Source organism: Delphinapterus leucas, chromosome 13, assembly GCF_059928025.1.
Source record: "Delphinapterus leucas isolate spDelLeu-1000000601 "Yukka" chromosome 13, BTC_Dleu_Yukka2, whole genome shotgun sequence".
Taxonomy (NCBI): domain Eukaryota; kingdom Metazoa; phylum Chordata; class Mammalia; order Artiodactyla; family Monodontidae; genus Delphinapterus; species Delphinapterus leucas.
Window position 1 is genome coordinate 74,028,767 of NC_143141.1, and position 17,530 is coordinate 74,046,296.

Below are 17,530 nucleotides of genomic sequence, written 5' to 3' on the forward strand. Positions count from 1 at the left end.
CTATATAAGCATTAGGTACCATTACTGTGTTTTGAGCACCAAAGGAATGACAGATCCCTTTACAGCTGGAAAATGGATTGCTTAAATAAGCAAAGGAAGAAAACAACAGGTTAGGGTGTTCAAATGTATTCCCCAATTGTTGAGCTATTTAGTAAAACTTCAGAGAAAATTTTAACAAAATATATGTATGTAATTATGTAATACTTTTAAGAGTCATGTTGATGACTTATTCATCAGAGACACAGACACACAAACACATACACACTGGAGTGCCTGGCACGTAGGAAGCATCCACTAGGTGTGGGGAAGAAGGGATACAAAATAGGTAAGGGACAACTTAATTCTCACCCTCAGGGAGTGGGAATACTACCTAATTCAACAAGCTGTCATTTAAAAGATGTCATACTAGTCAAATGCCTGAAAAAAGTTTCAGCTGTGCTTTGTATTTGTTTAGTATGAATATATTGGGTTGGCCAAAAAGTTCGTTCAGGTTTTTCTGTTACGGCCAACCCAAAAATAAGTAGTAAGCATCTGAGCAACTGATTTTTTAAAAAATCATAATTAAAGATCAATATTTCTTCCTGAATGTTTTATGGATATGCCGGAAATATTTCTCATCAGTGTTTCAAGATTTAAAAGTGTGATGGAGCAAAAAAGTAAATAAATAGAAATAATTTAAAATACTACTAGCAAAGAGAGTTAGCTAGTAAGTCAAATGTTTACTCAACAGAATCCATGGCTGAGTGCCTCCATTTCTCCAACTCATTCTGATGAAATGCGACATCCTGGACAAAAGATCTGAGACAGACAGTGGAAAGAAAATGGTGAAGGAGAACACTGGCCGGAGAAGCTCTGCAGCTGCATCCAGGCTCTCAGCTGGAGCCTCCTTAAATGAGTATTACTGTTCTTGCTAAAATCAACTTCTACGTGCATGGTTCTCTACAGCCTGCAAAGCTTTTCCACATGACAGATACCATGACACCTGAACCTCTGTAGAATGAAGGAGTCCCCAGTTGACAGGACTGCCTGAATTTAAGTTTTCAGACCTGAGGCCATGCAACCAATATGAACCCTGAAAAGCTGCCAATGACAAGGCGGGAGGGCCACGGCCTCCTCCATTTCACCAAAGTCCGAACCCAGACCCACATGACGTAGCCAGCAGGTCAGATAAACTGGAAAACCACACATTTCAAGTCCACCATCTACTGCAAAGTACAAAAGTTGTAAGAAGTCCAAATCAGAAGAAAACAATTTGACATCACACGAATAGTTAATACGATGTACAAAGTACAATGCTCTTAATTCAAATGTTTGCTGAATGACTCTCATTCAACAGCTTTCCATAATTTGAATTTACGTCTAAAAGAAGGTCATTTACTCATGGTATTTTGATTTGAAAAGCTGCTCTTTTTAAATTCTGAAGTTTTTTCTCTTTTTAAAATCTCTTTATTTCCACTATTATAACATTTCACCTTTTTTTTTTTTGGCCGTGTTGGGTCTTCGTTGCTGCATGCGGGCTTTCTCTAGTTGTGGCAAGCTGGGGCTACTCTTCGTTGTGGTGCACAGGCTTCTCATTGCGGTGGCTTCTCTTGTTGCAAAGCACAGGCTCTAGGCGCGTGGGCTTCAGTAGTTGTGGCTTGCAGGCTCTAAAGCACAGGCTTAGTAGTTGTGGTGCATGGGCTTAGTTGCTCCACGGCATGTGGGATCTTCCTGGACCAGGGATCGAACCTGTGTCCCCTGCATTGGCAGGCGGATTCTTAACCCCTGCGCCACCAGGGAAGTCCCCAAATTCTCAAGTTTTAACTCTAAATTTCTATTTCAGGAGACCAGTAGAAGTATGAAAAGATTATAGAACTCAATACAAATAGGTCAGTTTGCCTAACTGCATTTTTTACCTTTAATAATAATAGCAGATAAGCTTAAGTATAACAAGGAAATCTAATATGAGATTACAAAAGGTAGCAAACAGTAAACCTAAAGAGCACTCTGTGCTCTAGCCTTACACACTTGAGTATTTTTCAAGGTCACATATCACTTGGTATAAACAAAGAAACTTGAAACTGTCTTGTGAATCAATAGGAGGAAAGAAGAATGAGTCACACCTTCCACATGCCTGAAAAAATAAGTAAAATTTTAAAGGAGCTAAACTAAATTTAGTTAATGCCTGTTAAATATATTATTTTCTATTGGAATGATGTTTTGGTATACACCAGAATATCTGAACAAGGTAATAATCACCTGTTTAAGGCCTGCAGGACTTGCTTGATCTACAATCTGTTGGGCCAGACTAATCCAGTGCCCTGGAGAAAGGCTTGAGAACCACAACCTGAGTTTGAGAATCATTCCAAGGCAGAATCTCAGAACCACAAGAGTTCAGGAGATATCTAGTTCTCACGTGCCTGCCCCTCACCTATGTGAATAGGTAAAACAGTCATCTGGCCTCTTTTTTTCTTTAATTTATTTTATTTATTTATTTTTGGCTGCGTTGGGTCTTCGTTGCTATGCGCAGGGCTATCTCTAGTTGCGGCGAGTGGGGGCTACTCTTTGTTGTGGTGCGCGGGCTTCTCATTGCAGTGGCTTCTCTTGTTGCGGAGCACAGGCTCTAGGCGCGTGGGCTCAGTAGTTGTGGCACACGGGCTTCAGTAGTTGTGGCTCGCGGGCTCTAGAGCACAGGCCAGCAGTTGTGGCGCATGGGCTTAGTTGCTCTGCGGCATGTGGGACCTTCCCGAACCACGGCTCGAACCCATGTCGCCTGCATTGGCAGGCGGATTCTTAACCAGTGCGCCACCAGGGAAGTCCCTGGCCTCTTTATTTATTTTTTAATTTTTGGCTGCACTGCGCAGCATGCGGATCTTAGTTCCCCAACCAGGGATCAAACCAGCGTGCCCTGCAGTGGAAGCGTGGAGTCCCAACCACTGGACCGCCAGGGAAGTCCCTGGCCTCTTTTTAAATGCCTCTGGTTACCAAAAAACTCATTACTTCTAGAAATAGCCCAATCCAATGTTAAAACAACTTTTCTATATGCTAACAAAATCCTCCCCTCGCCCCATATTTCCTGTCATGTTTTCAATTTCCCTAACAAAGCTAAGCAGACAAGGGTCCAATTTTTTTCCAAACAATAATGCTTCAAACATTTGAAGATGGCTCTGCCTGTCACACCTAAATCCTCTCTTCACCTGGTTAAAAAATCTCATGTTCCTTTTGCTGTTACTCTCTTGCCAAAGTTTCACTCTCTTCATCATCTAGGTCTAATTCTCTAGACCAGAGGTTGGAAAGCTTTTTCTGGAAAATGCCAGAGAGCAAATATTTTAGGCTTTGCAGGCCAACTGGTCTCTGTAACAATACCCAAAACTGCCACTGAAGCAGAAAGAAGTCACAGAAAATAAGAAAACAAAGAGGCATGCTGTGTTCCAATAAAACTTTATTCACAAAACAGGTGTCCGGGGGCTTCAGTTTGACAACCAGTGCTCCAGACAATCCATTTTGTTGTTAAACCAAAATAAAAGTGTGATCCAGGGCAAAAGGAATATTTCAAGTGGTGCATGAGCACAAAGGAGAACATGACTATAAGGTCTTCTTCCTCAACAACTTATTTCTATAACAGATGCTCAACACAGTATTAATTTCCTGAGGCAACAAAGTCATACTGCAGACTTACACACACCTTCACAGCCACCTTACCCCCTCAGGCCTTTCTTATACAGACTGCAAAGCCACCTTTCTCTGCGTTAATATGACGCTGACTGTTGGAAACTAAGTGTAAGACCCTATATTTACCATTTTAACATTTCATCTTGCTAGAGTCCACTCATCTTTCTAGCTCCTCCGATCTCCTCAGGGTCAGACTCAGTTTTCCAAGGTACCAGCTCTGCCCCCAAACTCTCAGCATGTAAAGCTGTCATGCTAGCAATGCCTTCACATAAGTCTCTGTAAAAATGCTGATCAAGGTAGAACTTCTAAACATTCCCCTCAAGATTGCTATTAATACATTTAGTCATTTTTATTTGGGTGCAGAATTCCATACTGGCATCTATGGCAATTAGTCTATGTCACCCACGAGAAAAGATTTTCATAAAGTCTTAGTGAAATCCAGAATTATCTTAGATAATATTCTGTCAAATATTAGAAAGTTTCAAGGCTTTTTTATTTTTAACTTCAGTACAAGTCAGGAAATAAAGCAGAGTTCATTCTTCATTCATTCATTCAGTAAAGTCAACAAATAATTGTGACTGAGTGCCTATGATTGTGCCAGGCACTGTGCTAGGCCACCAGAAAGAGAATGGTGAACAAGACCAAAAAGTTTCCTATGTTCACCAAGTCCAGTCTAGGGTGAGACGGATGCTAAGCAAGAAAACAAGTCGTAATCACAAGATGTGACCAATACTGTGAAGACAATAAACAAGGTGTTTGTATCAGAGGACCAGGGGGCTGGGAATGTGCCTAGTCAGGGTGCTCAGAGAAAGCTTTTCAGGGGAGGGGACACTTAAGCTGAGTCCTAGAAGATGAGAAGACAGGTAAAGCATGTACAAGACAGAACAGTGAGTCAAACAAGGGAGATCCTAAAGAGAACACGCTGCTGGAGATTCCATTTATATGAAGTTCAAAATCAGACAAAATTAATTTATGGCAAAAAGAGGTCATAATAGCAGTCTGGTGAGAGGGACTAAATGGGGGCCCTCCGAGATGCTAAAAATAATTCTTTATCATGGTGGTGGTTACATACATATACAAAATTCATCAAATTGTGTACTTAAGATCTGTGCGTTTGTATATAATTTATACCTTAAAAAGGAGAAAGAAAATAAAGAATATATGTGTGGCAGTGTGCGTGTGTGTGTGTGTGGTGTGTGTGTGGTTTATAGGTGTTAGGAGGGGGGCGTGCGTGCCAGATGCCTTCTAAGCAGAGAACAAAATGTAGAAGGACCACAAAGTGGAGGGAGGCCAATGGAGCTACAGCGTAGTGAGTGAGCAAGGAAGAGTGGTATGAAATGACACTGGAGACATGGGCAGACACCACCCAAAGGTCCACAGTGAGTTTTATTTTATCACAAGCCCAGTGCATATCCTGATTTATATTATTAAAGGAGGCCACTGTTTACAGTGTAGAAAATGGACTGGAGGGGGGCAAAGGTACAAAATAGTTATGAGACTGTTACAGTATACCAGGCAAGAGACGATTACGGGTTAGGCCAGGAGCAGTACAATGACTCTAAATTACTTCCAAAATATGCTATAAAGTGCCCGTTTTTGAGAAGGGCATTAGAAATGTGCCTCCTCTTAATTTAAGAAGGAAATTGGCTCTAACAAAAGGAAAACTATGGAAGCACTTCCCTGGACCTAAAAGTGTTTCCCTTATACATGTACTTTAAATCCTTTCTATATACTGATAAGAAAACTGACTGAACTGACACACCCTTGCACTAAATACAGAGTTTTGGACAACTTATTAATTAGACTGAGGCTAGTATCCCATCTAATACTAATACAGATGGTAATACTCTAACATCTATAAACAGATGCAGGTTTCCCTTGCTTTGTCTTCTAATCAATATAAGGAGGATAAGTCTCCAACTATCAAATGATTTTTAATTCAAAGCCTGTCTTTACCCATTTGAAATATAAACTTTACACTTATAAAACATATTTTAGTTAACCACGGAAATCCATAAAGTATGGATTGAGTACAAGCTAATAATAGTTTATAAACAGCACTTATCGTTAATCATTTCAGATGTAAGCAAACTCAAAATGATGTTTCTGACTTTTTCAAATGATTCCCCAAATTCTTGAGTTCCAAATCATCCAGGTTTTTAGGAGTAAAAGGCAGGATAGTCACAAAGAACCAATTTTAGTTCACAACTGGGTTCACAGTATGAAGTTACTTATTGCTCATACCAACTTTGCAGACATAATGAAAGAAACACATCATCAACCTTTCTTAAGAACTCAGGAGAGAGAAAAGAAATGTCAACTCTCTTCTCTCCCCCTGCACAGTGAAGCTCAGTGTCTGGTGTGGTACTGGTATGGTATGGAGGTCAGTCCCTTGCTGACAGGTCTCATGACTCAATCATGTTTAGGCTTAAGTCTTTACAGGGGCAGGATCCATTGTGGCCAACATGTGCTCTACCACTCCTGGAGCAGAGTTCTTTAGCAATGGCATTCCAAGTCTCTGGGCCAGTCACTTAAGCAAAAAACATAAAACAAAAGATCCCAATTATTAGAAATTGTTATTTACGCAACAAATATCAAGGCAGTCAGAAGAGCTACCTTCACATACAAACGTGGGACTCACTGAGCACTGGTATTTAAAGAAGCAGTTAAGAGAACGAAGAAAGCTTCCCGACCTGATCCTTTCTGCCTCTGGCGCATAGTAGGAGTTCAGTAAACATATCTGAGTGTTTGCACATATGAATGAATAAATGCATGAACTACTCTGCATGTTTAATGGCAGTACAGAGTGACTCCCTCAGTGATGAGAGGAACTCTTTTCCCCCGGGAACTAGTCTACAGCAACTTTTCACTTCACAAGGGGAAGTTGCTCTTACTCTCCCCCTACTAATAACACCATGTCTACATGTGTATGTTTTATAGTTTCCAAAGTACAATAACATTTGTTCTCTTATTTGATATTGTAAAATAGATAAGGTAGATTATTCCTATTTTACAGATGAAGAAGCTATAAAATTCAGGGATTAACAGCTAATACACAGGAAGGTCTAAACTGTAAATCCTTTATGAATCATCTTGGAACATTTCTGCGAAATGGGTCACTTTGCTTTAATCCAGACTACCCGCTCCTGGCTCAAGTACAATCATGAGCTACCCAGATCCACTACACTGAAATTGTTATTGACACAGTATCCTCCAATACACATTCTTCTGTCTTCCAATTTGTGGCGGACACATCCTAAGGTAATCCCCAGAGAGTCAAGCCGTTTTATAATCAATCCCCTCCTATTGATGGTTCAGTCGTTCCCCTGAGGGTGGAACCTGTAACTTGCTTCTAACGAACAGAATATAGTGAAGGTGATCGATGTCACTGCCTTGACTGAGAGAACATTATAGGGCAAAGGTGATGAGATGTCCCTTCCATGATATAGTTCATTACCTAAGACTCCATCTTAACAGTTTGGAGAACAGTCTCCCATTGACCTTGAAGAAGCAAACAGCAATGTTATGAACTGCCTATGGTGAAGGCCATGTGGCCAGAAAAGTGGGCAACTACTAGGAGCCGAGAGCCTCAGCCCTACAACTGGAAAGAACTGAATTCTGCCAACAACCACATGAGCCTGGAGGAGGACCCCAAACTCCAGATGGGAGCACAGCCCAGCTGACACCTTCACTGCAGCCTGGCGAGACCTCAAGCAGAGGAGCCAGGTAACTGGTGCCCTGACTCACAGAAACTGTGAGACAATAAATGTGTGTTGTTTTATGCACCAAGTCTGTGGTAATTTGTTATCCAGCGATAGAAAACTAATATCCAATACTGAAAGCACTGCAACATCCTCTTTTCTAGTAAGAGATACCTTGAGGCTCCTATCCACAAAATCAAGACTACCTGATACTTGAGGGTTAATATATGAACATTACGGTAATATAGCTTCTTACTCCTTTACATTCGTTTCTTGGTTTTATTAACTGCTCTTCAATATAATGGAATACTTCTCTGATGAGGTGCTTCTCAAAATGTAGTTGCCAAACTGAGTGCAAATTCTTGGGCCCTACCCTAAATACACAGAATCAGACAGCCTGGAGGTAGGGCCCAGCAATCTGTCTTTTAACAAACGCCCCAGTTGATTCTGAGGCACCCTCAAGTCTGAGGGCCACTCCTCTGGTGAAAACAAATGTGAATGACACTCCTGCAAACTCCTCAGCTGAAGGAAAAGCCACACCATCAGCTTAGTGGTCAACACCTAAACCTCCTGATGGCAACTTCAAATACTGCACTGCGAGCAAGAGACCAGGTATAATAAAATTCAGCAGGTACTCACTAAATGCAAGGCACTGTGCTTGTAATAATCTACCAAGAAAGAAAAACACCAAATCGAACTGAAAATGAAAAAGGGGGGGCATTATATTAACCCTAAGACAGAAACTGAAAGTTTCTTAAAGTACTTTTTAATCAATACAAGACTTTAAGAACTACACCCACAGAGGACATGACTCAGTGGACAATGAGATCCCATTTCCGTGAATACTGTCATTTATATCTGCTAACGAATCAGAGGAGAGAAGGTGGTGAGAGACGACTGGAGAAGAACTAGAGCAGTAAGACAAGAACAAGCATGTCCTGATGACAAATGTTTGCTTGCTAGACTTAAACAACATATAATAAACTAACAAGAGATGAGAAGATAAGACAAAAGGAGGGGTCGTTTAGTGAAGGGACTTGAAATCCTTGCTGAGGAATCTCGACATCAAACACATGATAAATATGTGGGAGGTACTGCAGATTCATAAATAGGAAAGTGGTATTTGAAAAAATTTACTTACTCTTCCTTTGCTGAAACATCCTTTCTCTTGGTATAACGTCTTTGGGTGTGAGTATGTGTGTATATGTTATACGACAGTTAAACGTTCACCAGCAGAGAAGCACAAATGTCAAGTTTTATTTTTTATTTACTTAACACTAACACAGCACTAAGTGCCAGGCACTTTACAAATATTAACACATTCAATTTTGACAATGATCCTATGAGGCAGGTGCTACCCCATTTCACAGATGAGGAAACCCGGTTAGAGAGACTAAGTTATGCTCAAGACTGCAAAGCTAGGATGTGGGTTCTATTTAACTCAGTATCAGTCCCAAAGCTAATTAGTTAATCAAAAGCCATTTACCGCAATTAGACCTAATAGTGAATGAAATGTTCTTAATAGTCAACTAAATAGAAGACTAGCAAATACAAGCCCACTTGTCCCTACGAATAATTTAAAACTGGGGGAAGAGAAAACAAAGTCAGTTCTTCCTTTTTCACTGTACATTTTCCCCAACTGTAAACATTAGACACAAACCCAATTAAGCACGTCACTGAAGGTCTTTATTCTAATGTTTATATCTTTTGCACAAAACACCCAGTAACTACAAAGCAGAGTTTATACGTCATTCTTAGAATTGAGAGGCAACATAGCATGAAGAACATGGACTCCGGACACAGAATGCCTGGGTTCAAATCTCAGCTGTGGGACCTTGAGCAAGTTACTTAAACACTGTGTCTCAGTAAAATGGGGTAAATAATAGTACCTCTACCTCACAAAGCACTTGTGAATATTAAATGAGACAATATATGTAAAGCCCTTAAAGAACGCCTGGCATATAGTAAGTGCTATATAAATGTTTGCCATCATTATCATTATCACTATTGGGTATTTACAATGACGTTGCTCTTGCCATTGCAACCTCCCCTCATTGAGCTCATTAGGCTCGGCCTGGTGCCTCACACACCTTCCACTTCCTTGTGCCTCTAATTTAGCATGATCCGCCCAGGCTCTGTGCCTTGGCTCCCATCAGACTCTGACTGAAACATCTTTCCCCTCTCCCCCTTATGTGCCGGGCAAATTCTTATTCAGCAGAGAAGTTCTTGACATTTAAGCATTACAGCAGTTACAAAAGCAAGCCATCAGCAGTGAACTGATATTTCAGAAAGTAGTTTAAGAACCAATTCGTTTCTTCCAAATAGCACCTAGAAATGGAGTAACCTTCTACCTAACAATCTCTCTCTCTCTCACTCTGCAGAAGTTTCCCATCCATTTTCCTCTCACTTCTTCTGAAAGATTCCTGTCTCTGCCAACTGCAAAAATAATTCTTCTATGAGACATTTGTAAATCTATATCTAAGACAACTAAAATACTTTTCAAGCCTTACTAATGTACTTACAAGTGGGAGAGGCCAGTTTCCCACATCTACTCAAGGAGACCAAGGCACAGCTAAAGATAAGTTATGCTTGAGTTAACTGTAACATATCTAGCTAATGCCATAATTAACACATTATATCGTAGTCGGCCTGCAGTCATAACAAGTGAAAATCAAAAGATCAGGAATTTCTCATGTTTCCCCTGTGACTCTGGAGGAAACTAGACTCTGTTCTAGTCTTTGAAATCATTACAGAAACAGTCCTCTAATGGGGGACATTTCATCCACAAATGATATTTATCTAGAACATGAAATTTTCTTTGTTTTAATTCCAAGTCCAAAAACCACACCTTCCAAGAGAAGTCTACCCCATGGTCCTGTCCAAGAGAATTGCCCTGTGCAAAAGATTACTGTTATTCTGCCAGATTCAGCATCATTCATCATTTAAATTATAACTTTGCTTCTGTTCTGTAAGGACAAATCTCGTATGAGTTAGGTTACTGATGAGATATTAATAAAATACCTCCTCACTGAAATATCAAGAGGATTAACTCTTAGACTCAACAAATGCTGGGTGCCATTATTACCAATGAGTTAATGCTTCACAAAACCCCTATCTCAGTGACTCCACCCAATCATCCTACTAGAACCTGAGTCATCCCAGACTCCTCCGCATCTTTTACCTTCACCCCTTCCAGCTAGTCAGTTACTGCGTTCTGTCAATTTAAAATCTTAAATCAAGCATCACAATCAAATGTACATAGGGGGGAAAAATGTACATAGGGATCAGGCAGGTAAACTGAACAAAGCAGACCTGCGTGGAGCACAGGGACTGGTAGGGAAATGGCACACTAGAAAGCAAATACCCTTTTTTTTTTTTTAACATCTTTATTGGAGTATAATTGCTTTACAATGGTGTGTTAGTTTCTGCTGCATAACAAAGTGAATCAGCTATACATATACGTATATCCCCATATCTCCTCCCTCTTCTGTCTCCCTCCCACCCTCCCTATCCCACTCCTCTAGGTGGTCACAGACCACCGAGCTGATCTCCCTGTGCCATGCGGCTGCTTCCCACTAGCTATCTATTTTACATTTGGTAGTGTATATATGTCCACGCCACTCTCTCACTTTGTCACAGCTTACCCTTCCTCCTCCCCATATCCTCAAGTCCATTCTCTAGTAGGTCTGTGTCTTTATTCCTGTCTTACCCCTAGGTTCTTCATGACCTTTTTTTTTTCTTAGATTCCATATATATGTGTTAGCATATGGTATTTGTTTTTCTCTTTCTGACTTACTTCACTCTGTATGACAGATTCTAGGTCCATCCACCTCACTACAAATAACTCAATTTCGTTTCTTTTTATGGCTGAGTAATATTCCATTGTATATATGTGCCACATCTTCTTTATCCATTCATCCGATGATGGACACTTAGGTTGCTTCCATGTCCTGGCTATTGTAAATAGAGCTGCAATGAACATTTTGGTACATGACTCTTTTTGAATTATGGTTTTCTCAGGGTATATGCCCAATAGTGGGATTGCTGGGTCGTATGGTAGTTCTATCTGTAGTTTTTTAAGGAACCTCCACACTGTTCTCCATAGTGGCAGTATTACAAATACCCTTTTTGAAGAGGGCAAGCACTATTCAGCTTCAGGAGATTCTTGTCAGGAAGAAGTTCAGGGCCTATGTTATCCACTATTTTAGTTTTTCAAGAGAATCCAGAAATCTGGGCTTTTATGGGGAAGATACTAATTTTTGAAACAAAGTAGGTGTGAGCCAAATTAAATATATCTGCTAGCCAAATTCAGTGGGCAGGTTAACCAGTTCTGACCTCCTTTAGATTCCCATCTACCCTTCTATCCCCACTGCTTTGATTCAAGCCTTCCTCATTTCTGACCCAATTTTATTTGGGAGGATCCTAAAACGTCTCCAGATCACCCCTACCTCCCCTGCTCTCCATTCATTTTCTAGTTGCCAGGGTGAGCTTCCTAAAATTAAAATCTGATCCTGTTTAAAATTTGTAAGTGGCTCCCCAAACCTATAGCATTACCATGTACCTAAGAACCACCTGAGGTATGTGTCTAACATGAATATCACAGCAACCTACCCGATCTGAACCTCCCAAAATGGACCTAGAAATTGGCTAAACACTTTCCCCAGGTGATTCTAAAGCCAATAGTCCTTGGACCACAGAAACAATGATCTACAGGGTAAAATCCAGAAATCCTTTACATCAAATCATCTCCCTCTGAGGGGGCCCCGCCTCCCTCTCCAGTCTCTTCTCTGGACACTCCACCACTAAGTCCCAACACCTAACATCTTATGGTTCCCAGAAAATACTCTCAGGCCTCAACCCCTGTGCACTCACCCCACTGCTCTCCAGTCCTGGGATGCCTTTTCTCCCCTCTTCACCTGGTAAGAACTGGGGCCTACTCAGCTTCATCCTCTAGACTGAGCTCTGCCTTCCCCTCCATCCCCTCTCTGAAGCCTTTCTCAGCTTTAACCCTTACTCCCTGGAGCTGCTTCCTTCTCTCCCACAGCACCCAACACTTACCTAACTGTATTTATTAATTATTTATATCTGTTTATTTCTCTGCCCATATGCCACCAAACTGAGTTCCTTGAAGTCGGGAATTCTAGCTTAGCTTAATTTTGCAGCCCCAGTGCCATGTCTGACCCAGAGCAGGCCCTGAATAAATGCTCACTGAATAAACAAAATCAAACTGCATGAACCAGTAAGGGTGCAGGCCAGATTCCAGTTCTTTAGCGTTACCTTCAAGATGTATGCAGCCTCTCCTTCCCACCTAAATTCACAATTATCACAATTCCTGTAATCAGGCTATTGTTGACAGTCAAGTTAATTAACTACCATAAGAGCAGAAACCAATTCATCATAAAATTATATTCTTGAAACCAAACAAGACATTGCACAGAACACTTCCTCCCCGAAGCAAAATGATATGATACAATTTGAAACTAGCTGCTACGCTATCAATTAAAACTAAGCCTTCCTTAGGTCAGATTAGGTACCACAACAGAAGTTCCACCCTTAGATAAGTGGGGAAATCCTTCAACTGAAGATAGGGTAAGAAGAGAGGAGGAATGATAAGCCTCATGAGAGCGAAATCCCTCAACATAACTGTCTGAAGGTAGCTTAATAAGCAACAGAGAACAATGGCGGTTAAACTTTCTACATCTTCACATTCAAAATACAAAAGTATCCTTCGAATTTCCAGGAGGTGCACAGCTCCATTTTACCACACTTCCAAAATGGTTTTTATTCTTTTACACTTGCATTCCTTCAACAAATATTCGTCAAATGCCTACTCTGTTCATGTGCCAGACCTTGGTCACATTGAACAAGAGGGCTGTAGGATGTGCCCTCCCAGAGCTCATATCCTAACGGAGAGGGCAGACACTCAACTAATTATTCAACTGTTTGATAAGGCTGGGGTAACACAATGAAGAACACAAGTGTTTAGAGAGCATATAACACAGAATCCATCCCACGCTTTCTTCTATACTCAAAATCAATTGTCTTAACAGTTTCTTACTACAGAAACCTAATTACTACTCTATGTGTGCGCTCCTTTCAGGAGTTATTCTGAATAACCGCCAGGTTTCCAACTGTAGCTCCTCAGATGTACCTCTAGGGAAGATAAAGAAATTAAACTGGTTCAAAAGTAATTTTTCCACCAGCTGCTTTTATAGTACCAATTTTTCTCTACAACTCTTTGTTTTAATACACAGGGTCACATCAGGGAATAAAAATCTCTTTTGAGTGTTTTGGGTCTTTACCCATTTATGGGATGATCTTCCTCAAAAGCTGTTTTAATGCGATCAGCATTTACAAAGCACTCACTGTCGAAGCCCACATAATGGGAATGGGTGATCTTCAGGAAGCAAAGGTCTCTAGGTGCAATTCATGTTCCAGTTAAACTGACCACACAGACTTTTTTCCTTTGGACCTTTGGATTCATATTTTTTTAATATGAACGCAGTACTGAGTAAAGAACCTTCTACTAGAAGAAGTTTAGGTTATAAATTTGTGCCACACACCCCCACCCCCAGTTTTTTAAAGGAAGCCTCAATAAACTACGTTTTAGTGAACATTGGATGCTGGCTAAATTGACCTTTGTTTTCCAAGATGATAGGAAATCTGCTCTCAGACACAGGAAGTGAGTCAGATAACAGAAGAGGGAAAAATAGGAATGGAAAAATCACACTAAAATTTTCTGTAAATTAGGACACCTATCTAGTCGGAAATACAAATCTAGGAAAGACAGCTTATAAAAAAAAAAAAAAAAGAAGATTCCCTATTACAGACAATGCTGCAAATGAAACAGCTAGGCTATTGGCACCTACTAGAAAGCCAGATCCTAGTAAAGAAGAAAAAGTTTTATATTTATGTAAAAAGTTTTTTTACAATATTTACAGTGCAGAAGAGGTAACAGAAAGGTGGTAGAGCTTAAGGGAAAACAAGAGGTATCTAGGTTAACAACCTTCTTTAGTGAAAGCCCTGCACTGGGTTAAATTTCGACTTAAAATTTTCAGACAAGTCAGCACCTCAGTTCAAACTGGTATGGCACCACATTGCTTGAAAGCAGAGGAACGTACTATGTGACCTTGTAAGGTCTCTTAAAGTTATCCCAATTCCAGTTTGACAAGATCCACTATGACTCTTCTCAGTTATTCATTCATTCCACAAATGTTTACTGGATGCCTATGCACAGAAGCACTGTGCTCAGGTCATGGTGATCCATAAGACAAGTCTAACCACTTGGGTACTGCATCCTAATGGGGAGACACCTAAAGAACTAATTCCATAAAGGAGCAGAGGGTACTGTGAGAGCACACTTAAGGGAAATGAGATACTTAGGGAATGCTTCTCTGAGGAATATTTAAGATGTGAAGATGAACATAAATGGGCAGCTACATTCCTGGCAGACGTAACAACATTACTTGAAGATCTGAAAAAAAGGGGACGAGGGAGATGGCTGCTAATGTTGGGAGGGGCAGACAGTGAGCAGCATGACATGAAGCTGATGATACAGACAGACAAGGGCCAGGTCATTCAGAGCCATGCAGATCATGTTCTGGATTTTTGGACTTCATTCCAAGAGCAAAGGGAAGACAATGGAGGATTTTAAGCAAAGGAGTGATGTGACCAGATGTACATTTTTTTAAAAGATCACTACGAAGCATAGAGAAAGAACTGGAAGGGCAAAAGTGGATGTGCGCAAGCAACCATATCAAGTAGTATTGGATTATAATCCAAAGTGTAAAATAAATATCCATGAATTCATACTGATATAAATAAATCACTGAATAAATATACATTGGGAAGAAAAGATAAATCTTCCACGCAGAAATCCAAATAAATTATGTCAACACTCTGCCCTCAAGGAGGTGCAGCATAACTCTCCACTCCTTAAGTGAGGGCTGCGCATACTGACTTCCTTTCAAAGAGAAACCTGACAAACACTACCTCAGCAAGGTGATCAAAGTCAACATCAACAGTGGTAAGTCATGCCGATGACATGATGACATGTACTCTTCTCACAACGAGAAAGGCACTTCAACCCTGTGGTCTTTCCCCCCAAACCCCATGACCCTTGTCTAATCATGAGAAAAACATCAGACAAATCCCAATTGAGGGACATTCTACACAATACCTGACCAGAACTCCTCAAAACTGTCAAGGTTATCAAAAACAAGAAAAGTCTGAGAAATTGTCATAGCCAAGAGGAGCCTTGAGACATGATGAGTAAATGTGATGTGGTACTCTGGATGAGATCCCAGAACAGAAAAAGAACATCAGGTGAAAACTAAGGAGATCTGAATAAAGTATGCGCATGCGTTAATAATAATGTGTAAATATCGCTTCATTAATTGTGACAAATGTACCATAAGATGTTAATAACAGGGAAAACCGGGTGTGGAGTATATGGGAACTCTGTACGTACGATCTTCACAATTTTTCTGTAAATCTATTCTAAAATATTCTAGAACCATTCTAAAATTAAAAGATTAAAGTATATCTGGGGAGAGTGGTAATGGAACCATCTTCCTACTTCAGGCTAAAAATGACAGAACATACAGGACCTGGTGATTCACCGGCTGGTGGGTGGGGTAGAGGACTCAGTAGTGAAAGCGACTCAGGTAGCAAGGACGAAAGGTTACTGCCCAGATGTGGGGCTTGGGCAACTGACTGGACGGATAGTGGAGTCATTCACTGATAAGGGAGTCGTGGAGGAGAACCGTACGTGAAGGAAAGTGAACAACCAGCATTTACTGGAGGCCCATTATGTACTAGGCGCTTCTCCAATTCTCATAATCATTTTGCATCGTAGAGACTATTATTTGGCCCAAAGCCAAATAAAGAAATTAGATTCTGGTATCAGGTTCGGTATCAGGTTTATATGTACTCCAAAGCCCGCGCTCTTTCCACTACACAGTTCCAGTTCCTGCCTGTGCACACGTACTTCACTGGCCGCCCAGGCGCCTCTTTGCTGGGAGTGGAAGCGAGCGCATCAGCAGTTTGGCCCCAGCAGTCACTCTCCCTCCCCGGGCCTCATCTGCCAAATGATTCTCTCCATCTCCGGAGTTGAACGCAAGAGAGCCGAGTAGAAACTTCTTCATTAAAATGAAGACAATTAAGACACCACAGAAGGGAACTGCATCACCTCTCAGGGGACTAAAAATAATAATAATAACGAAGTAAAGAAGCGAAGGGAATTCTCTCGCTCCACTCTCGTCGACCGGTCTCCTAAGGAAAAGGCAATCCCCCGGGAGGGTACCGAGTCGGAGCGGCGGGCCTAGGATGCTCCCACGCTCCCCGACCCCAAAGCCCCAGCACTCGGCAGGACCCACGGAGAAACTCCCGCCAGCCTGCCCGGAGCCACGCGGCACAAGGTGACACGGACCGCGCCGGCCCCTTAGGCGCCTAGGAGAGGCCGGGACCAGCAGGGAGAGTGGCGTCCGCGGGGCCCGCGCTACCTTGTATTTATCAAAGCCGGCCAGCTGCTCCGGGCTCACGTATTCGTAACCAGCCATGACGACGCGAACACTAGCGCCCACTCGGCAGCGACGCTCCACGACGAGATGGGGAAACACGAGCACCACACCAGCTGGGCAAGACTGGGAAGACCTGGGCTGGCAAAGGAGCTGGAAAAGCCGTGCTCCGCCCACCGCGCACGCGTAACCACCCCAGCCACTTCCGCCGCCTCCCAGAGCGCAAGCGCAGCCCCCACTTCTCCCCGCCCACCGAGGGGGTGTAGCTAGCAGGCTCACGCGGTTCCCCCTTCGCGCAGTCGCAGTCCAATCAGCGTAGATCGGGAGCCACTAAGTTCCGCCTTCTAGGCTTCCTCGTCGCTTTATTAGCTAGCGTCAAAATTGGTGAGTTGAGGTAAGGCAAGAGGGGAGGTGAAAGGTCAGTTTCCCAGGAGGCCTTGCTCTTCGTCTTTGGGGTGTGCTGGCGGTGATGTGGCATCTGTGCCTGGGTAGAGATTTGGGGTTACCTTTTTAGTCTTGGGGGGGTGGGGTAGGGTGATTGCGTGCGAATCAGTTCAGCAGTACCTCAGGAAAGAGGGCTTAGTTCCCCCAAGCCGTGAAGTAAAAGCAGACAAAGCGTCTGTGCCCAGCCCGCTTACAGCTCCTGGCACAGTGCGCTGC

General features: G+C 41.9%; 1 protein-coding gene across 6 annotated transcripts in view; it reads right to left on the bottom strand.

The window, feature by feature from the left end:
* SELENOI (selenoprotein I) overlaps positions 1-17,040 on the bottom strand; it is a 44,196-nt gene extending 27,156 nt beyond the window's left edge. For 4 of the 6 annotated variants that reach the window (XR_016395505.1, XM_089923377.1, XM_089923375.1 and 1 more), the window contains exon 1: positions 16,856-17,039. Coding sequence is in view for 5 of the 6 variants with exons in the window: in XM_089923377.1 (XP_089779503.1) it covers positions 16,856-16,912 (57 nt within the window). In the remaining variant the exon portion in view is untranslated. Of the gene's footprint in view, positions 1-16,855 lie in introns of all 6 variants that reach the window. The other 2 variants (XM_022574261.3, XM_089923378.1) reach the window with 2 other exon arrangements.
* Positions 17,041-17,530: the final 490 nt, after the last annotated feature.